The 22,677-nt window shown below is 42.2% G+C and overlaps 1 protein-coding gene and 1 non-coding gene across 4 annotated transcripts; one reads left to right on the top strand and one right to left on the bottom strand.

The window, feature by feature from the left end:
* Positions 1-1,307: 1,307 nt before the first annotated feature.
* Positions 1,308-21,058, bottom strand: PGAP4 (post-GPI attachment to proteins GalNAc transferase 4). Of its 3 annotated transcripts, XR_003432570.1 has the most exons (3): positions 20,427-20,968; positions 5,523-7,203; positions 1,308-5,063 (listed from the first exon to the last, which is right to left on the bottom strand). XR_003432570.1 is itself a non-coding variant. In XM_027105346.1 (2 exons), exon 2 carries the CDS (start codon positions 7,124-7,126, stop codon positions 5,915-5,917), a length of 1,212 nt encoding a protein of 403 aa, XP_026961147.1. In that variant the 5' UTR covers positions 7,127-7,203; positions 20,819-21,058; the 3' UTR covers positions 5,359-5,914. The 3 variants fall into 3 exon arrangements, 2 of the variants coding, with proteins under 2 accessions (XP_026961147.1, XP_026961146.1); XM_027105346.1 differs by lacking the exon at positions 1,308-5,063 and having other exon boundaries at positions 5,359-7,203; positions 20,819-21,058; XM_027105345.1 differs by lacking the exon at positions 1,308-5,063 and having other exon boundaries at positions 5,359-7,203.
* Positions 18,632-18,735, top strand: LOC113620291 (U6 spliceosomal RNA). Its single transcript, XR_003432737.1, has one exon. It is a non-coding gene; the product is annotated as a U6 spliceosomal RNA (small nuclear RNA).
* Positions 21,059-22,677: the final 1,619 nt, after the last annotated feature.

The following is a 22,677-nucleotide window of genomic DNA, read 5'->3' as shown; positions in this document are numbered from 1 at the left end:
GTGCCTTTTACAAAACAAAAATTCTTTGTCTTAAAGGCCTCCCGAGTTGCAATTCAGAATTTTAATGTGTGTCTGCTTTAGTGTGAGGACTAATGCTTAAGTGTGACAATAAGGTGTTAATTTGGCTGAAACAGTTCTTTTCTTCCTTTGGTGTTAACGGGTAAATGAAAAATAATGTGATTCTAACCTCTTCAAAGCCTTTTCTGTTTCAAATACAGGAATGTGTTTCTGCAGATTGGGGCATTTCAGCTAATAGTTCAGCTGGATTAAAAAAGAAAAAAAGCTTGAGTTATCTGAATGTTGCCAATATGATTTAGGCATTTATTAAGTTGGGGATAAACAGCTAAATTTAGATTTAGTTATGATTAATTTGTTTGATGTAGTTCCTTGCAGAATAATACATGAACTACAATTTGGAATGTGACAGATACATACTATTTTTTAATAACTTTTAAAATATGATTGCTTCCTGTGCACATTGCAGGAAGAAGATGTAATCCTACCTCTCCTTTATCATAAACCTCATTGGAGGGGAGCTAGATGGAAGCCAAGCTACTTTTGCTGAACCCCAGCTAGTTATGGATTCTGGACCTGTATGTACTGGGGCTGGAAAGGGGTTTGGTTGAAGACAAGAGTAACTGCCCAAACATGTTGCTAGAAAGAAATCTACAAACACTGGTTTGACTTGTGTTTCAAAAGTATGAGCTGCTGGCCTGTACAAGCAACCAAAGTTTTAGGTCCTCAGTCACAGCAATGCCAGGGTTTACATTTTTTCTGGATAAAAACAAATTGGGGTGGGGTGCATTCTTTGTCTAACATGTGGCCAGTGCATGAATTTTGCGGAGGACTCAGCTTGCTCACATTTAAACAAAGCTACGCTAACAGAACCTAAAGGACACACAAGTAATGCACCAGAAAAATGATCCTTATAAGAGTTTCCTGTCCCTCCCATCCTCTGGGAAGGTTTACCTCTCTATTCTTGGTTTGTGTTAAGTCATAATGTTTTGGAAAGCCTACTGCTATCACCCAGAGCTACATGGTAAGACTTAAACCATCTCTCCACTTACTGATAGAACTTGAGAAGAGTTCATTGGTGCCAGGTGGTGATCTTTCCTTCATTCCCTTTCCAGCCTCTTGACTAAAAGTCCTAGGATAGGCTGTGGAGCCACCAAGGGTGGTGGTCACGTCTAGATGATTCCCATTGGTAATACTAGGAAGATGCAGCAGTTGAAGCCTGAAGGAGAAAACCCAGCCCTCCCCTTAGAATAACACACAGGGACCCCCCCACCCCACCAAAAATACACACAACCCCGACACACACACCTGAAAACAAAACCCTAATAACAACAGAGAAAAAAGTAGCTGTGTGGTGGTGTAAAAAGTTCCTTTTTGCATTTGTCACTCCCTTTGCCTGGAAAACACATAAAAAACTTCTTTTTACAGGTGTCAAAATTGTACATCATAACCAGCCCTCACTACCTGGATCCCTCTTTGTTCCTCTCTTTCTAATTTTCTTCCCTAGTCCCATTTCTTTTCTTCCAGTATTTTTTTCTGGAGGCAGTTCCACTGTGGATCCCTTTGCTCTTTTTCTCCCTTCCTTTCTTCCTTTCTTTCTCCCTCTACTACCACCATCTCTCTCTCTCTCATTCATTTCCTACTATGTCTCAGGTATTGTTCTAGGTTCTAGGGATAGAGCAGTGAATGAAGCCTAGAAGGCCCCTGATATTCTGGAACTTATATTCTGGGGGGGTGTAGAATAGAGGAAAAAAACAAAAAATAATACATTTCAGGTAATAAGAGCTTTGAAGGGAATCAAACTGCATAACGTGATAGATGACCTGGTGGTTGGGAAGGGGAAAGACTGCTTTAGATGGGACGGAAAGTCTGTTGGGGGAAGAGGAATTAAAATTTAATTGATACCTATATTACAGGAAAGATTCAGCTAAGAGAAAAGCATTCCAGACAGAGAGAATAGCAGTGAAAATTCCTTTTGTAGTAAGAACTGCTGTAACAAGTCCGAGGAAGTTAAAGACAGCAGGTGTGGCTAGAGCTTGGAGAAAAAGGATGGAAGTGGTTAAGAAATGAAGTTTTGCAGGGGCAGGTCACATCTGGCCTGGGAGGTAATGTAGAAGTTTGTATTTTATTCTAAATGCAGTAGGAAGCCAGGTCCTAGCAAAGGGATGAATTATTTATCCAGAACACTGACTATCCATTGTTTCATTCCTTTGTATTCTCCATAGGCTGGTCCTATAAAGATTTCATGACAGTGGGGCAGACATAAAGGATTTATTACATACGGGAGTTTGGGACACACAAAAGGTGACAAATGTGAGACTCTCTGCTTCACTCTACATCTTTGTCTACTTCCCCCATCTCTCTGAGCTACCCATTCCTACATACTTATGCCATCTGGTCCTTGTTTCTTTTTGATAAATTCATCATTTGCTTTTATATTTTCATCTGTTTTTACCCCCAAATTATTAACATAGATGCTTTTTTTTTTCAAATCACTCATCCATGTTTCTGCATAGGTTTTTAGGGAAAAGATCAAGAAAATTTGTTAAATTTTAACCCCCAAATCCCCATTCATTGCAGAGTGATGACTCACAACAATGTTGTAATCCAAGCACTGTAATGACCTGGAAGCCACAGCACATCTCCACTGCAGTTATATTAAGTACTTTAGAATTACATTTCCAATCATCTTTGATGTAGTTCCAGGGTTTTTTTTCCAAACAAAATCCAACCTAAAAAAAACAGTGCCAGTTAATGAGCATTTCTCAGCAAACTCATTGTAGCTGGGATAAAAATATCCAAATGGATCATGTGACTTAAAATTACCCAATTTTATATTGTGTTACAGTAATTCACAATGCATCATAGTATATATAAAAATCCCACAGTAATCAAATCCAAAGAGAATGCCTCTTTACCTAAATTAAGTTACCAATTAAATAAATTCCCCCAAATGAGGACTGTATCCAAGGTAAAATAAATTAATCCTATCATTATATTCATCCTACTTGTATTCTCCAGTTGCACTATAGTATTCTCACCACTTTTTTTGTAAAAAAAAGAAAGCACAATTCAAATGCTTCCATTTAAGAAATACAAGATTCACTTACGAATTTTTAAGCAAACAGCCCATACTTTTGAATGGCTCACACCCCACAATAGCGTGAGTGTGTGTGTGTGTTCGATACTATTCACCACATCAGAAAAACTCATCTGTAGAAACAAGAGAACGACCAGTTTTCTCAGGATGACTTGGTGAAACGGGTGCATTTATTTGAACTGATAAGTCTATGCAAATACAGTCAGTCACAATAGGGCTTCTTAGGCCTGACAATAATTTAACTTCTGAAAAGTATGCAGGACTGTTAGAGGCCTTTACCCTCCTGGTAAACTATGTCCCTTGATATTGGAAGGGGACTTCAGTTCTCCCCTAGCCCTCTGCTTAGGATTAAATGAGAGACTTCAGCTTTAATTAAATGAGAGACAGCTGTCAGCTGTCCTAATCCAGGACAACACACACAATTTGGACTCTAGGAATGAGAGACAAAAGGAAGGGTGATCTAGAAAGTGGGTAGGGATAAAAGTGGGTAGCATGTTTGCTTCTGCAGAAAATGTCCAAGGATGGCAGACTCTAGTTAAGATCAATGGGGGAAGATGTCTTAGTGTGTAGGTAGAGAAATAAGACAAGGCAAAGATGACTTTAGCCATCGAGAATGAAGGAGTCAGGGGAAGGAATGTCTGCGTGTGGTAGACAACTGAATTAGAAAGAGCAGAAATGGAAACCAGCAATGATTCTGATCTAGGGCTTGGCCAGCTTACATGTTTTGTCATTGGACACAAATTTTCATGAGGAGATCCAATCACTAATGCAACAAACTCAAATGAACTCTAGGTTGAGGGTGGTTCTCTTCTCAAACATGGGGCTGAACCAGTTACTGGGCGAGGAGAGATGAAGGGGTGGAATCTGAGAATCTCAATAAGTAATCTAGTAGCTCTAGTCACTTTGTACATTCCTGGGGGATACATAACAGCTCACTATAATAACACAACACATATTGATACCTGTTTGTTCCCCAAGACCAACACCACAGTGAGGTTTTACCACCTTAGCTTACAGAGACATTATTTAGTCCAGGTTACAATCAGATTTCACAAAAGAGAATTTGACTACATAGATATTTATAAAATGAATGCAGTTAAGAAAAAAGTACAGGGGCTGGAAGTCAGAAAATCTACTACATTCCAGTCCTCTCTGTTGCTGTTCAGCTGTGTGAACCTGAAGAAATCCTTTAATATTTCGGGGCCTGTTTGTTCATCTATAAAGTGTGGTGATGAACCCCTGTTACTCTCTCAGTGTTCTCGAGCAGATCCCAAGATGTTAGCTCACTGTGGAAACTTAAAAGCAAAGGGAAGATGTGGCACTGAAACAAACTGGACAGCTGCTTGCACTCTAATATAATCATCCATCCCCACAAAGGGACAGTTGGCCACTGGTGTGATAAGTATTGTCAAATGAAATTTACTTGTAACTTTTGAGAAGAGTAGTTTTCAGATGCTAGTCTTGGAATAAGCTCAAGAGGAGTCTCAGATCACTGCCAGTTGAATGAACAATTCTTATCTTGAGCTGCATATCCTTCCGAAGTCACAAGGAAAAGTCAGCCTTTATCCTAGCAGTGTTTGGTCTGGAACAACTGCTCCATAGGTGTCAGCCCTATGCCCCATATCATACTTTAAATAACATCATTAATACCTTTATCCAAAATACACTTGAGTTTCATATGCTTATTATAGGAGAGAGAAGAACTAATATTCACCAAGTGCCCTCTGTGAGATAAGCACTTGCTAGTGTTCTACATACATTTTGTCATTTAATCCTCAAGGCAACGTAAAAAAGTAGATATCACTGTCCCCATTTTACAGGTGACAAACCTGAGATGCAGAGTGCTTATGACTTGCCCAAGTTCACACCACTGGGATCTAACAGAGATCTGAAATAAAAATTCAGGTCTTCTGACTTCAGTCCATGCTTTTTCTTCTATAACATCATGCTACATAGAAGAAAAAGAAGTGAAGGTGAATGATTAGCCAGCGAAGTTAGGGAAAAGGATATGCTATTAGTAAAAAGCTCACCCATTCTATATCATTCTGCAATGTCCAACTTTCAAAGAATCAGATTATGATAGAAATCTTCAATATTAAATCACTACTAAACATAAGCAATCTGACTTTGAGGATCCAGAAGGTGATTTCAGATCTTGCTGTGCCTTAAAGTTCTCACAGACAACATTGATTATCAGTGCACTACAGATGTGTGGAAAAGAAAACGCCAGGTAACAAAAGCCGGGTCACCTGCCTCCAAGATGCCGGGCCCTGCGCGGCTTTTATTACTCCAGGTCAAGGAAACAAATAGAATCTATCAACGTGGTCCTGCCTCTTGGGACATATATTCTAAACATACATCCATTCTTATTCCCAATGAGAAAGAAATCATTGCAAAAGAATCTCACCTTTCACCAAATTCTACGCTTAAAATCCTAAACTGGTCATATCACTGTGTACAATATTTTTGGCAGTCACAAACTCTGTCGTGAAGCAGAGTGAAAAACAACTGGAGAATATAAGTGGTGTTTAAATGCCCTTCTTTGGGTGGGTCAGACTGCATGAGGCAGTGTGGCTGTGTGGAGGGCGAGAGGTCTGGACCCACGGTGAACAGCTTGCTCCTGCCAGAGAGTTACCAAAGCCAAGGTTCTGGACTTGTATGTTCCTCAGCCATCCCAGTGTCTATATCCCTAGCAACCCTAAAACAATGAAATATCGGCAAGCAACCACGTCCAAGTAAAGAGCTCAACAGTTGAATCTCCAAGAAGTGGCCAAGTTCAGAACGGCATTTCTTGGCAGGCTAGAGCAGACTTGGGTGCAAGTTGTACCGAAGGCTGGAGAAGAGCCCGATGTGTTTCACGAGATTGGGCTCCACCACATACGCCCGCTCCCCCTTGGCCCTCAACAGTGAGTACAGTGCCATGTCCTTGCCGAAGCCCTTGTGGCAGTACACCTGGGACAGGTAGGTGAGGGTCCGCCGGGCCGCCGGGGCAGGGAAGAGCATGGCCGGGGTGCAACACTGTGAAGCAGGGACCACATTGTACAGGGAAGGACTCAGCCGCCGCAGCTCCAGGAAATAGTGCCGGCCCACCAGCTCCACCAGCCCCATGCTATACAGGGAGAAGAAGAGCATGACGGGCCAGCTAAACCCCGGCCGGCTGGCAAACCGCATGTATATCCAGGTTAGTAAGGGCCCCAGCAACATGCCGACACCGACCCACTCCAGGATCCTCATGGGCTCTGGGTTGATGTAGTGCTGGAGCCTCTCGGGGTGATAGAGCTTTAGATAAAGGGCATCTCTGAGGTGCGGCTCGGAGAAACGAGCCCGCAGAAGGTGCTCCAAGACTGGGAAGATCTGCTCTTCTGGAACGGCGTCGTCTTCCACCATCAGGACGTAGTCTGGGTTGTAGGTCTGCAGGGAGGATTCCAGGCAATAGACGTAGTCCTGCTTCTCTTTCTCAAACGAGTTGGTCGAAGGGTCGTCGCCGTAGTCATCTTCAGTGCCCTCATAGCGGTTGGCCACAGGGACGTACTTGGACAGCAGCTTGGCATCGAAATGGCTCACACTCCGCTCCACGTTGCACAGGAAGAGTTGGTGCCCCTCACACTGGGGGCCGCATTGTTGAAGGAGCCGGTGGAACTGGGACACCACCTGCAGGACGTAGTGGAAGCCAGGTTGCCTGTCCACAGTGATGATGGTGATGACCAGCCAGGGGCGGGGAGTGGCCTGCCAGACAATGGGCACCGAGCCATTGGCAGAGGGCAGCTCCTCAAAGTAGTGGAGGGCAGCTTCACCCTCTTTCAAGCTTTGCTGCAGGAACTCTTGGCTCATTTGGTTCAGATGCCAGTGGCGCAGGTAGAAGTAAGAATGCAGAAGCCGGTGACAGGCCAGGGGGGCCAGCAGACCAAAGGTCACCACCGTTAAGATGAAGAGCTGGACAACAGTGCTGCCCCAGGAGAGCCGCCTCAGCCTCCGGAGGAGCATGGCAGCTGGAGAGCTTGAAGTGCTCATGAGGTCGACTTCTGGTCAGGTCTGGTCCCAAGAACAAACCATCCTGGACCTCAGGCCAAAATCAGTGCAAGGCAAACCTAAAGAGAGAAAAGTAAAGAATGGTACAGGGCTTTAAAACATCCAGGGATGGAACTCAGCACATGTCAAACCAGAAATTCTAATTCTAGGCTCTGTAGCTACTAGAGACTTAAGTATTTTCTCCAGTATACTCTTCTTTGGTTGTATCTGTTAATGATCTCTGGGATTCTTTGATCATTTCTATGAGTAATGAAACCTTGGTACATCCAACCAAGTCTTCACACCTACAGATGCTTAGTTAAGGTTTACAGTGTCCCAGAACGTCACCAGATAGGCTAGCAAAATCATTACTTCAATTCAGCAGCTACATAGCCACAGGTTCTTAAAACAGACGCAAAAAAGAAAGGCACAAAGGAAAGACGCATTTAAAGTAAGTTCCAAGGTAAGTACATTGTAAGTACTTGTGGACTAACGGTGCATAGTAGTTTCTGAAAACTTTTTTGTACATCCCAAACAAGAAAAGGACTATTTAGGATTCCCTGAAATGTCTTTATCAAGATCTTCCATTCCTATCTCTCTATCCTCATGCAACTATACTTAAAATTACATGTTAATTTAATCCTGATTGTTCTTCCGTTTTATAATTTACAGAATTGCCATGGGAACCAGTGAGAGAAAGGATCTCTCCCCCATATTCAAGAGAACTCTAGAGCCCCAGACTTTGGGAGGGGAGGAAATATCTGAAGGAAGATCTATAAGCAGCGTTTCAGTGAGGTAGGGAGAGGGTAGCAGAGATGAAGATGAAACAGAAAGTTGCTGCAAGCCTGGTCCAGGAAGGAATGTAGTGTGACATCATCTCTCAGAGTACAAGCCTGAGGTGAGGCACATGCTGGAGTGAATACCAGCTCAGCCAGTCGGTGAAAGGTCACTTCACCGCTCCACAGCTTGGATTCCTTACCTCTAAAATGGAGGTAATAATAATACCTATCTCACAGGGTTACTGTGAAGATTAAATGTGTTACAGAGCAAAATCATACAGAATAAAAATGCCATTAAAATATATCCATAGCTGGACTTCCCTGGCAGTCCAGTGGTTAAGACTCTGCGCTTCCACTGCAGGGGGTGCGGGTTCAATCCCTGGTTGGGGAATTAAGATCCCACATGCCACACGGCACAGCCAAAAAAAAAAATGTATATATATATATATATATATATAAATATAAAATCTCCCTATATGTACAAGCTTAGTAATATTTTAGGAGTAAGTAGGTCTAATAATCTGAGGGAAAACAGACTTGCACCCAAAAACAGAACTAAAAGGACAAAGTCAGTATAACTCCAGTAAGGTCAATGCCAAACTAAACGGTGTCTATAGAATAAAAGGTAAACCTCTTACCTCAGAAGCATAATAAAGTTTGCACATATTGGGAAGGAAATGGCCTAGCTTGTGAGCTATCTTGAAGAAGGACTGCCCAGGTACCATACAAGGTTGTTGTGGTGCAGTCTAGTGCTCTCTTACATTCTCCCCTTCTTGGGCACACAGAAAGACCACATCTCCTAGCCTGCTTTCTTCCAGGTGGGGTCATGTGACTAGGGCTTGCCAGTAAAATGTGAGCAACATGACAGTTATGACTTCTGGAACAACGTGGTTGAGAGCAGATGTGCCTTCTTGACTCTCTTTCTCCATCTGCTGGCTGGACAGCCTTGGTGGATCTAGAGGAGGGAGGAGCCACCACAGGGCAGGCCTGGGTCCTTGAATGACTGCCTGGAACAGAGGTCCCTCCTACAGCTCACCTCCCAGCACCCGCCCAACCTAGAGTGGGCTGTGTTGTGAGTAATACACAAACCGTTGTTTCTAGCCACTAATGATTTTTTGACTTGCTTATTATTACAGCAGTTAGCCTACCTTGCCATTAGAGTTGTGTAGAATACCAAACTTCTCTCTACGGCATGATGACATAGTAACTTAAGGAAGTAGAGAGATAAGTCTCATTTCAGCAACAGCAGCAGATTATATTGTGGGACTCCAGAGGTGAGACAGACTAGCCCAGTACTAGTAAGAGATCTGGATAGTATTAAAGAGGGAAATAAGCGGGGAGAGGGTTGAGTAGTATGAGACCCCAGGTTTGCTGTTATGTGGACTTTCAAAGACCTGCAGACTTGCTGCATCGCCCTGTGATGTTCAAGCCAATGGAGTTAATAAATCATGTGTCTGCACATTCCCATGGCCTCGCCAGTTCCACATCACTTCCAGTGGCAGCCAAGGGCTGAAACTGGGTTGAGCTCACACTCTACCTTAGTTGATCTTGGGAATGGAGTCATGTAGGTGGCTTCCTGCTCACACTGTTCTCCCTACCCTTGCTATTATCCAAGAGAGCTGTAACCACTTAAAGAAGGAACAAAATACAGTCAATAAGATAAGGCACACAGCTCAGAAAATGCCAGGCACATATTAAGTGCTAAGATGACAAAGCGATTATGGTGGAAATGCAGAGTTCAGTGTTTGGTGTAAAACTACCATCCAACTTCCTTCAATACCCTATTCTAGTGAGTTTTTGGTAAAGTGAGAATGTGACACATGCACACACGTAGACAATTATCATTTAAGAATATAAATCTGATCATGTCACTCTCCTGCTTAAAACCCTTCTTTACCTTTCCATTGCTCTTTTAATAAAATCTAAACATCGTATCATGATACAAAAGGCCCTTTATGATCTGGACGCTGCCTTCCCCTGGCATCTTGTTCTACTGCCCTCTTTTCTCTGTATGTTTTAGACTAGCAAAGGGCTAGATAGTAAATATTTTAGACTTTGTGGGCTACACACTGTCTCTGTCACATATTCCTCTTAGACTATTTCTTTTTTTTTAACTCTTTCAAAAAATGTAAAATCTATTTTTTAGTGCTCCAGCCACATCAAAACAGGCTGTAGGAAAACAAACAAACAAACAGGCTGTAGACCAAATCTGGCCTGCAGCCCATAGTTTATCAACCCCTGCTCTAGACTAGCACTGTCCAATAGAAATATAATGCAAGCCACATATGTAATTTAACATTTTCTAGCAGCCACAATAAAAAAGTAAAAAGGAACAGATGAAATGAATTTTAATAATATATTTTACTACAACACATCAAAACTATTACTTCAACGTGAAACCAATATAAAAAATTATTAATAAGGTATTCTGCATTCTTTTTTCCATACTAAGTCTTTGAAATCCAGCGTGTACTTTACATTTACAGCATATGTCAATTCAGACAAACCACACTTTAAGTGCTTAATAGCCACATGCGGCCAGTGAGCAGGGCAGCTCTAGACATGCTGACCTTCTTTTCGAACATCAACTATGCTAAGCTCTTGCTCATCTCCTGGTCTTTGCTCATGCAACTCCCTTACCCTGGAACATTCTTATTCCCACACCTTCCTTGTCTCTTCACATAGATAGCTTTTTCTCATCCTGTAATACAATCTCCTAGAGGGGCCAACCCTGGCCTGTGTTATCTTAGGACCTACTAAACAAGTACTCAAGTATTTTGCATTAGCAAAGTGGGAGTATAAATTGGCACAACCTCTGTAGAATTAATTTAGAAATATCTAACAAAACACACTAATGCTCAGCAATTCCATTTCTAGCATTCTTTCCTAGATATATATTCTCATGTGTGAGAAATGACTTGTAGCATCATTTGTAAGAGCAAAATATTGCCAAGTGCCCATCAGTTGCGAGTGAGTCAAATAAACTATGGTACCTCCAAAGAATGGAATACTAAGTACCCATTAAAAGTAAGCAAACTCACAAAGTAACTGCCTTATAGTTTGAGGCTACTAATTCTATTTTTTTTTTAACTAGTTCACACTTTATTTAGATTTCTTTAGTTTTTAGCTAATGTCCTTTTCCTACGCTAGGATCCCATCCAGGTGGTATACATTCTTTATGGTGAAGTGTTAACATATCAAATTATTCATTTGGGAAAACCAGTATATTTTCTGTATTTAATTGTAGAAAATTCATGTTGTTTTTTGAAATATATCTGCCTCCCCCGCAAAAAATCCTCCTAAGGGTCTCAATCTGGTTTACTTTTTTTTTTTTTAATTGCAATGTTAGGTCTACGTGCAAAAATATAAAGTATTGGGCTGGCCAAAAGGTTCGTTCGGTTTTTTCCATAAGATGGGTCTAGTAGCATTTTGTCTTTAACTTCATTCGAAACAATGTTAGATTGTATGTGACAGCTGTCATATATCAGTGTGCATTTAAAAAAAGACTTATCAAAATTGGTGAATTTTTGTGTAGCCATTTTAATACCGAAGGTGGAAGAAAAAAAGCTACATTTTCGGCATATTATGCTTTATTATTTCAAGAAAGGTAAAAGCGCAGCTGAAACGCAAAAAAAGGTTAGTGCAGTTTATGGAGAATGTACTGTGACTGATGGAACGTGTCAAAAGTGGTTTGTGAAGTTCAGTGCTGGAGATTTCTCACTGGACGATGCTCCACGGTCGGGTAGACCAGTTGAAGTTGATAGTGATCAAATCAAGACATTCATTGAGAACAATCAACATTAGACCACGCAGGTGATAGCCGACATACTCAAAATATCCTAATCAAGAGTTGAAAACCATTTGCACCAGCTTGGTTATGTTAATCGCTTTGATGTTTGGCTTTCATGTAAGTTAAGTGAAAATAACCTTCTTGACCGTATTTCCGCATGTGATTCTCTACTGAAATGTAAGGGAAACGTTCCGTTTTTAAAACAAATTGTGATGGGCGATGAAAAGTGGATGCTGTACAATAATGTGGAACAGATCGTGGGGCAGATGAAATGAACCACCACCAACCACACCAAAGGCCGGTCTTCATCCAAAGAAGGTGATGTTGGGTATATGGTGGGATTGGAAGGGAGTCCTCTATTATGAGCTCCTTCCGGAAAACCAAACGATTAATTCCAACAAGTACTGCTCCCAGTTAGACCAACTGAAAGCAGCACTCGACAAAAAGTGTCCAGAATTAGTCAACAGACAACACATAATCTTCCATCAGGATAATGCAAGACTGCATATTTCTTTGAAGGCTAGACAAAAACAGTTACAGCTTGGCTGGGAAGTTCTGTTTCATCCACCGTATTCATCAGACATTGCACCTTCGGATTTCCATTTATTTAGGTCTCTACAAAATTCTCTTAAGAGAAAAAATTTCAATTCCCTGGAAGACTGTAAAAGGTACCTAGAACAGTTCTTTGCTCCAAAAGATAAAAGGTTTTGGGAAGATGGAATTATGAAGTTGCCTGACAAATGGTAGAAGGTAGTGGAACAAAAGAGTGAACACGTTGTTCAATAACGTTCTTGGTGAAAACAAAAAATGTGTCTTTTATTTTTACTTAAAAACTGAAGGCACTTTTTGGTCAACCCAATACATAGTGATTGTAGGTTAACAGTTGCATGGTTAAAATGTATTTTGCCTATATGTTTTTACTGAATGTTTATTTCCTATTCCAAGGCAAGTATGAATATGCGGCAAGATCGCACACACACACACACACACACACACACACACACACACACACACACACGTGAAGAGTAAGCAAACTCAGGGAGAGACCAAGATGGTGACATTGAAGCCTCCTTATCTTCCTTCCTCCCATGGACACATCGAATGTACATGAGGAGAAATTCCTTCTGAGAGAAATCCAGAAACTAGCTGAGTGACATCAGGCAAATGAGAAAATACCCATGTCAAAACAGTCAGGAAAGGCTAAGACATGCTCTTTCCATAAACCCCACCCCTGGCACAGTGCCAGACAATTGGGACCAACCTCCCAACAACCAGCTGCTCCCTGAGGAGTGAAGGGTATACCCAGAGCCCCAACTTTTAAGACTCCCACCTGAGGGACAGGCCCCCAAACACGTAACTCTGAAAACCAATGTGGCAATACATCCATAAGACCAACAGGACTAGCAAGGAAGCTGCTCTTATTGGGTACGTGAGCACTCTCCATTGCTGAAGCCCCAGGGCTCAGTGCTGAGGGAAAAGGCAAAACCCGCCCACCCCGGTAGGGTTTTTTTTTTTTTTTAATTTATTTTTACATCTTTATTGGGGTATAATTGCTTTACAATGGTGTGTTAGTTTCTGCTTTATAACACAGTGAATCAGTTATACATATACATATGTTCCCACATCTCTTCCCTCTTGCGTCTCCCTCCCTCCCACCCTCCCTATCCACCCCTCCAGGCGGTCACATGGCACCGAGCTGATCTCCCTGTGCTATGCGGCTGCTTCCCACTAGCTATCTGTTTGACTGAATACTTTACAAGCCACTCCCTGAGGGCCTGGCTTAGTTGCAAACAGCCAGGACATCAGAAAAGAAATTGTTACAAATTTAAGCATTTTCAGCACCTCTGCCCTCTAACCAGTCTTTCCAATGTCCTCTGAATTCTCAACAATGGGGCTGGGGGCGGGGACTACAGGGTCTCTTCCCAATCTTCCCACTTAATAGAATTGGAGAAACATTTCTCCAGATTGGGGATGAATCTCTTCCAGTCCTAATTGACAATGGAACCACAATCTTGGTGCTCACTCTCAACATTTCTCAGTTAGCCGCCTCACCTCCTATAAAGTCCTTTTGTTAACTGCTTCTCACGTAACTCTTTTACGCTGTAATAACCTTAACCCTGCTACTCTTCTCCCCCCACATCAATGATGAAGTCCCTCACGACCGCTTACCACTGACAAATCACCTCCTGACCCCTGATGATGATCTGCAGGAAAATCCTTTTTGTAACACTGACGTCTTGTGGTTCACTGATGGTTCTTATTTAAAAAGTGACAATGGCAAATATTGTGCTGTGTATGCTACTGCAACTCCTTTTGATGTTGTTGAGGCAGCATCTTCACCTATGGCTACTTCAGTCCAACAAACTGAATTATATGCTCTTAAAAGGGCTTGTACTTCTAGCCAAGAACAAAGCTGCCAAAGATTTATACTGATGGCAGATATACTTTCAGAGTAGTTCATGGTTTTGCAATGTTGTGGAAGAAACGTGGCTTCCTTACTTCAAGCAGAAATAAAATTTAAAATGGCTCCTATGTTTAGAAATTTTTGGGTGCGATACGTTTACCTGGCATGTTAGCTATTAAGATTCTGAGGCTTTCTAAACTTGACTCTCTGGAAGCTAAGGGAGATCACCTTGCTGACATTTCTACAAAAAAAGGCTGCCCTTAAAGAAACCCTCAGCAGCCAAACCTCTATCATGGTCCAAAGGCTCCCCAAATGGTAACTTAGAAAAACTGGCTAGAGAAGCCCAACAACTGGCTTCTGAAAAGGAAAAACAAGTTTAGAAATTCAACAACTGTTGATTTGATAAAAAGAGAAATCTCTGGTTAGGACCAAAGAATAACCCAATCCTACCAGAGACACTGAAATTCCCACTCCTCACTACTGTACATGCATTAAGCCATAGGTCTACTGACAAAATGATAACATTCATGAATCAGTATTGGTGGGGAAACATTAACAAGGCTACAAAAAGTGCCTGCACCTCACTGTACCACTTGTTGAAGTACAAGTGGGAAGTACTAGGAAGTCTGTTCGTAATGCTCCTGGACAGTTTAAACTGTCTAACAGATGATTAGATGTCTAGCAAATGGATTTCATACAACTTCCTCTATTTTGTGGATATAAATATGTTTGAGACATGGTCTGTATATTTTCATACTGAACTGAAGCCTTCCCTTGCAGACGGGCTGCTGCCTCTTCTCTGGCTAATGTCTTTTGGGAAAAGATTATCCCTACTTAGGGAACTCCTCTTGAACGCCATAATGATTGAGGAAGCTATTTTACTGGTCAGGTACTTTGACAATTCTGCACTGTTTGGCCAGTTTTACACTTTCACTGTGCTTACCACCCTCAATCCTCTGGTTTAGTCAAATGCACTAATGTCATTAAGATTCAATTGGAGGGACTTCCCTGGTGGTCCAGTGGGTAAGAGCCACTTCTTTTATAACTCAAAAACTCTTACACTTTGAGACAGTCCCAGGACACCCAATGAACTTGGCTCCTGCTTCCTTTGACTCACAACTGATAAAAGGAGAGCTACTGCAATAGTGTAGAGGCCTATTGCTCGTATTAAAAATATCCATGTGCGGTAAAGCAATCTTTTCACAGTGCACTCTAGGGAGATGAAAACCTTAAGCATCATGTCTTGCAACCTGGAGATTTTGTCTATTGAAAAAGTCACCTCCAGAAAGACTCTCTCTTCAACCTCACTGGAAATGTCCCTATCAGGTAAACCGACCCTTGTGCTGCCGAACTCCAAGGAATAGACTCTTGGATACATGTGACACACCTAAAGACAGCATAAAACCCTGAATGGACCTGCACATCATCTGGTGACCTGAAAGTAAAGATTTCCCAGAACTGAAGCATCTGATGAGACAGCTTTCTCAAGATATCCAGACCAGGCCTGTTGGAAGTTTGTTACCAAATCACTGAAAACGACAACACTTCAAGTAATCTCTAATGTCTATGATCTTGATAACATATAGACTTTTTATGAAAAGTGCCTGAGAGTTCTCCCTCCTACCCCTCCTTGTTACTTACATGTGACCTCAATAGATTCCTAATCTATTCCCTCCGATATGAGACACTGTACCCAGGAAAGGTATTTCCTGACATTGAGGGACAAAAAGCCTCTGAAAGTAGAAAACCTGACACTTGATCAGCAGTGCTTTCAGAGAAAGATCTTCATCAAAAGGAGGAAATGTAAAAAATTATTAAACAGAAAATTCAATTAAATAGAGTGTGGAGACCAGAAAGGGGAGCTCTCTTGTCCTGTGATGACAGCAGAGCCCGAGAAGAAGAAAAAGATTCTTCTTTCCTGGCAAGGACTCAGGCAACAAAAAGCCATGGCTGTTTATTTACTATTGCCCTCCAACTTTCTTTTCCCCTCCATAAAAGCACTCGCCTTCCCTTGCTGTGCAGGGACTTGCACATGACTCACCACGGTTGCAGACCCTGAATTGCACTTCTCTGCTATCCCAAATAAACCCATCTTTGCTGGAGAAATAATTGCCAGTCTATTTGTTTTAGGTAAACACTCCCAACCAGAAATAATGTCTCTTTTTCCTCAAGTGCTAAGGCCCTTTACATGAACTTTCATCCAAGGACATTCATTTGTCACTTTCTACTTTAGACTGTATCTATTTATAGTTACCACTTATTAAGCTCCTACTACATAACCAAGTTCTGTACTGGACTCTTAGGTATATTTCTTGTGACCAAAAGAGCAACTCTCAAATAGTAATGGAACTAATCTCATTTCAATGAAAAAAAAAAAAAAGCTACCATGTTGAAAGCAGGAAATTCAAACACAGGAAAAATTTCAAAGCCTATGCTATTTTCATGATACCTGCTGCCTTACATGGCTTTTTTCATGGCCCTTGATTTACCACCCAATTGGCCTTATAAATCCCTCATTAGTGGATTCAGTCTAATTTACCTTTGATACCCCTCACAGACCCAGCACAGTATTCTATACATAGAAAAGGTTTCATGTTTGTTAAGCAAATAAATGACCTCTATGGGTCTCAATTCCTCAGCTATAAAATTGGGAGTATCAAAGACTCCCAATTTAATGTGCAGAGATCAACTTACTTGGAAGTGCTTGGAAGTGCTTGCTGAGCACTTCTTATGTGCTGGGCACTGTTCTAAGCATCTCATTCATCCTTATAAGAAGCCTATGAGAAGTACTATTATTAAGTCCATTTTATACCTGAAAAAAATTAAGGCACAATTAACTTGTACCCTAGGTTAACAAAGCTTTAAATGGGTAGCAAAACTTGAAATCCAGGCAGACTGTTTCCAGAACTCATGTTCTCAACCAATACGCAATATTGTCTCTGCATGGATTGGGAACCCAAGAAAATCAGCTGAAAAACCATTAGAAATGGTAACAGACTTTCAGAATGTGTTCAGTAACAGAATTAATATGCAAAAATAATATATAATGTTATACACACACTACATATATACACTGATTGCCTTCAGCTAATCAGACAATTACTAAATTAATCAATGGGATAAAATATCTCAGTCAAAATGAAAATATAAAGAAACCAAAAATATCTACAATAAATTTTTTAAATATGCAGAATATACACACCTATAAAATTCTACTGAAGGACATTCTAAAGTGTAATAAATGGATAAAAATAACATTTTCCCAGCTGAGAAGTCTCACTAATGAAAGAAGAGATGGAGGTCTCTTTCTCCAAAATTAATCTCTATATTTAACATAATGTCAATCCAATTTACTTCAAGAGGGAGTGGGCCAGTACAGTAAATGGGCGCTTTCATATAAATTGGTGGAACCTTTGGAGGGAAAGTTGGGAAGGTATCTACAAAAATTTTATATGTGCATCTCCTTTGACACAGAAATTCTACTTCTAGGAATCTACCCTGCAGAAGTGCCAACACATGCTACCAAACATAGACAAGGAATGTTCACAGCAATTTTGTTTGTAAGTAACAAAGAGAGGCAGAAAGAGGCGGAGAGGAATAGAGGACAGGGCAGGGAGAAGGATAGACAAACTACAGGGAAAGGAAATGGCCAGCAATAGGGAACAGATGTTTAGATAATTACACATGGAGATGATATGGAGACATTAAAAGGAAAATGAAAGGTTTAAATATACTGACATTTAAAAAGTCTTAGCTAAACCTCTGCTGTGGACTGAATGTTTGTGTTCCCCCCAAATTCATATATCAAAATCCGAATCCCCAATGTGATGATATTTGGAGATGGGGTATTTAGGAGATATTTAGGTCATGTTTGTGGAACTCTTTTGCTGGGATTAGTGCCCCTATAAGAGACAGAAGAGAGCTTGCTTCCTCTCTCTCCTCTGCCAGTGAGAACATATCAAGAAGGTGGCCATCCATAAACCAGGAAGAGGGCCCCTTATCAGAACCCAACTGTGCTGGTACCCTGATCGCAGCCTTCCAGACTCCAGAACTGTGAGAAATAAATGTTTCTGCTGATTAAGGCACCCAGTTTATGGTAATTCGTTATATCGAACCAGGCAGTTTGAAAAAGTCTCTAAGGGAAAAATGCAAACTATGTCAACACAAATTGTAGAAAAGTGTACATAGTATGATCATTTTATTTTTAACATGGAGTATAATTTAGTGAAGGAGAGATGAAGGTATGCAGGATGGAGGTTTCCTGTTTTGCCCTCTACACTTCTCAAAGAGCATATATTACTTTTATGATCATTGTTAAAAGTTTAATTCAACAAATACTGAGTCTTGTACCAGGCACTGGAATAGTGAACGTGACACACACAGGGGTTCTACTCTCAGGACCTTAATTATCAAAAATCCTATAGAAATCCAAACATGATTTGTTTCTTTTGGTGGAACAGGAGGAGGCTGGTTAATTTGACCAAAGTATTCTAAAGATAACCTGGAATTAGTACTAATAAAAACTGCTAGGAAATGCTCGCTTTGCTGGGACATATACTAAAACTGGAATGATATATTGAAGATTAGCATGGCCCCTGTGCGAGGATGACATTAAGTTTATGTAGTGCTCCATAATTTTTTATTGTGATGGTCGTTATATTTGACAAAATTCATCAAAATATACATTTAAATGGTGCATTTTACTGCATGGAAACTATACCTTAATAAAACTGCTTTTTTAAAAAGCCAGGAAGGTGATACTGGGTAATATGATATTAAACTTGTTATAAAACTTCAGTAATTAAAATAACATGGCACTGGCACCAAAATATACTGATAGACACATGCAAAAATCTACAAACAGATATAAATATATAATAATTTAATATACCATAATTGTAGCAGTCTAAATCAGGGGTAAAAAATGAACTTAATAGCTTTGTAGCAACTGGCTAACCATTTAGGAAAAGTAATTAGCTCTCCACTTTACAACTTAAACTAGAATAAATTACACATTAAAAATTTTAAACCAAAGCTTAAAAGTACATGAAGAAAATACAGGAGAATATACAAACTTGGGTTAGTAAAGGCCTTTCTCAGCAAAATACTCTAGCAGAAACCATAAAGAAAAAAGAAGAATAGAGCTGAACGGCCAAAGATGAAAAACTGACAAAAACATTAAGTAAATTGGTAAAGACTGTGCAACATAGATAACAGAATTACTAACTTAATGTGTAATATATAAAGAGCGCTTAAAAATCAGGAACAGAAAGACACTCCAACTGAAAAAGGGGCAAAAGTATTAATAGTCAATTCACACACACAAATGCAAAAGGCCAATACATAGAGGAAAAAGATTTGCTTCCCCCTGGGTAATCAGACGTACAAACTGAAACAATATGTTTTGCCCACGTTACTGGATTAAATGTGTATGCAGAGAAAATTTTAATATATCTAGGAAATCTCAACAATATAGGAGATGAAGTTTTAAGTTATCTTTAGTTTCTCCTTTACATTTTTCTGTTTCCTGAATGTTTTGTAATAAGCTTATCCTTTTAAAAAATTCTAATTTTAATAATGTTAGACAAACATGGTTTTCTCTTCTCACCTCCTAAAATACCTGGTGCAGTGCACTCTAGAAATGCATCCCTAAAAGCCAATCCGCCTTACGAGGTTTAGTTCTCTAGGGGAAACGCGCACACACACGCGCGCGCACACACACACACACACACACACACACACACACACGCAGGTTTTGCTAATGATCATAGTGAGATTATCATTATCATTGGATCCGCCCTTGTGTCCCCTCACCTAGGGTAGAAAAAGGGACAAGCAGGGGATGCCGGGGTTACACCCACTCTCCAATACTGCGAGCGCAGTGCGGCACTGGCAACGCCCGCACCCAGAGGCCAGGAAGAGGGCGAGCCGAGCCGGGGTGGTCCTAACTATCCCTCATGGAACGAGAATGTCAGCGGAGGACCAGAGTGGATCTAGTGTCTGCCACTGACCTTGGGGTGTCCCCACCGCGCTCGGGTCTGTTTCCCCACCCGTAGGAAGAAACTAACAGTCTCAATCGCCGGGTTGACTCCCTCGGTCCGGTCTTTCCGGGAGCTGGGAAGGACGCCTTCTCTGCCCGGTTGCCCTTCCTCGGTCTAGGGGCTGCGAGGTCGCCCGCACAAACCCAACGCCGCAGCAGCGCGCGTGTCGGTGCGCGGGGCTGGCCCGAGGGGCCGACGCGCGGCAGAGGCAGCCACGAGCGGGCGGCCATTAGGCGATCCTCCCTTAGGCTGCTCGGCCGGACCACGCTGGGCAGGAGCTGGGTCTTACCTGGACTCGCACACGCCCGGCTCCAGCCTTTCTGTCGGCCTCGCGGCGCCACGGAAGCGGACAAGGGGTAGGGAGGCAAGCTCGCTGCAACACTGTCATCCCTGCGCAGATCCCGGCCCTGGCCGCGCGGGGGACGCCCTTTTGGGGTCCCCGCGGTCCTCCGGCAGGAAGCAGCCACCGCCACGAGCGGGGCCGCAGCGAAGCCCGCCCGCCCAGAGAACACCGCCGGGGTCGCAGGCCCTCCCAGGCTGCGCCAGACCCTGCAATTGCTCTCCGCGTGCCAGCTGCAGCAACCCTAATTCTTTTTCCCTCGCTCTGGAGACGTCTCCGGGGTGGGCGCTCCAGTCATGATGCCAAGGGGGCTGAGCATATCGTGCGCAGCGGAAACCTACCCGGTGGGGGCGGTCAGCTCCGTCCCCTGCGCACGCTGAAGGCCGCTGCTGGTGTCGCCTCGTCTATCTGGCCCATGCCCATGGAGGAGCCATCGCCGGACCCTGAGGCCTCGGAAGAGCGGGCGCAGCCGGGTGCGCGCGGAAACCTCACCTCCTGCGGCGCAGCTCCGGCGCGGAGTCCCCTCGCTCTGGCAGGCCATGTGACCTGAGAGCTGGGGAGCGACTGCAGCCCCCAGAAGCCAGCTTGGGGAAAAAAGGACGGCAAAAGGCGCCAACTGATGGGCATAAAGGGAAAAGCAGGCTCAGGGCAAAGGAAGTTGAAATGCTGGAAGGATTAGGTATCTGCAGTGTTCACAGCCCCAGCTGGCCATCAAGCGTGTTCTCTTAATCGTGGGAGGAGATTTGGGGTTTTTTTTTAATGTGCATTCTTATTTTTTATTATTATTTATTTAACATCTTTATTGGAGTATAATTGCTTTACAATGTTGTGTTAGTTTCTGCTGTATAACAAAGTGAATCAGCTATACATTTACATATATCCCCATATCTCCTCCCTCGGCGTCTCCCTCCCACCCTCCCTATCCCACCCCTTTAGGTGGTCACAAAGCACCGAGCTGATCTCCCTGTGCTATGCGGCTGCTTCCCACTTGGTAGCATATATATGTCAACGATACTCTCTCACTTCGTCCCAGCTAAACCTTCCGCCTCCCCGTGTCCTCAGGTCCATTAGATTTGTTTTTGCCAATAATAAAAATAATAGCGGACACCACTTCCACCCCTAATCCCCACTGTACCCCGCATTATGCCAGATACCGTATGAAAATTCCTCACTTTACTTCTGTACATTAGAGACTGTCATCCCCAATTTGTAAATGAGGAAAAAATATTTGAGAAGGTAATTTGCCAAGTGCAATACTCCAAAAGCCAGAATTTAAAAACAAACAAACAGAAAGGTTTGCTCTAATCAAATTACCTAGCCACGCATGGGAAGTAGGTCTGTGGCTCTTTCCACTCACCTGTCAGTCTCTCCCAGAAGTGGCTTTGGTGGTTCATTTGAGTCCAAAGCACCCTCAACACTTAATTTTGGCAGATAGATAGTCATACTCATCTTACAGATGGAAAAATTGAGGTTTGGCCAAAGGAATGATCTTGTTCAAGTGCCAGAGCTGGTCAGCCTAGCTTAATACTTAATAATGAAGTGGTTATTTGCTGGCACTGTGCAAAACACATAATTCACATTATTTTAGTGCTCACAACACTCTTATAAGGAAGCTACTATTTTCATTCCGAGTGAAGAAAACTGAGGCTCAGAGGGATTATGAGTTTGTATAAGTTACACAGCTAGTAAGTGGCAGAGTTTGGATTTAAATCTAGGTCTTTTTGTCTACGGATGCTTCAAGTCTCCAAAACCATTCTTCCCCTACACTATGCAGCTTCTTGCTCCCTCCATTACTTTTAGATTTTGCCAGAGAGGAGTGGAGTACCTAACTTTTATCCAGAGGCTCAGGACATAGTAACAGCATCTAGCCTAGTACTGAGCTCATTTGCCAAGGCATCTTCTGGATGATGTGCACAGCACTTAATAAATTGAAGTATTTGTTAGTCAGTGGCTGGCTTTCTGTGTATAGGGCCCAGGCTGTACTATTATGGATTCTGATGCTTTTCCTGAAGAGCACCAGACATAATTTCTAGGGGCAGATCAGAGTTGGGTATATTTCACTCATAACAAAAGCCAAAGTTCTTAAAATGGCCAGCAAGATCCTGCAGGATGTGGCTGGTGGCTCCTGTCTGGCTTCCTATCCAACCACCCTCCCCTTCTGTCCTCTAGCTACACAGGCCCTGCTGTTCCTCCAATGCAT

The sequence above is a fragment of the Aethalodelphis obliquidens genome, unplaced genomic scaffold (assembly GCF_003676395.1).
Source record: "Aethalodelphis obliquidens isolate GAN/ISIS:26980383/991018 unplaced genomic scaffold, ASM367639v1 scaffold7, whole genome shotgun sequence".
NCBI lineage: Eukaryota > Metazoa > Chordata > Mammalia > Artiodactyla > Delphinidae > Aethalodelphis > Aethalodelphis obliquidens.
Note: the sequence above shows the minus strand (reverse complement) of the source record. Positions and strands in the feature narration are given on the sequence as shown.

Bases quoted from the DNA above. Each gene is read 5' to 3' on its own strand.
- PGAP4 (XM_027105346.1), bottom strand. From the start codon at position 7,126: ATGAGCACTTCAAGCTCTCCAGCTGCCATGCTCCTCCGGAGGCTGAGG.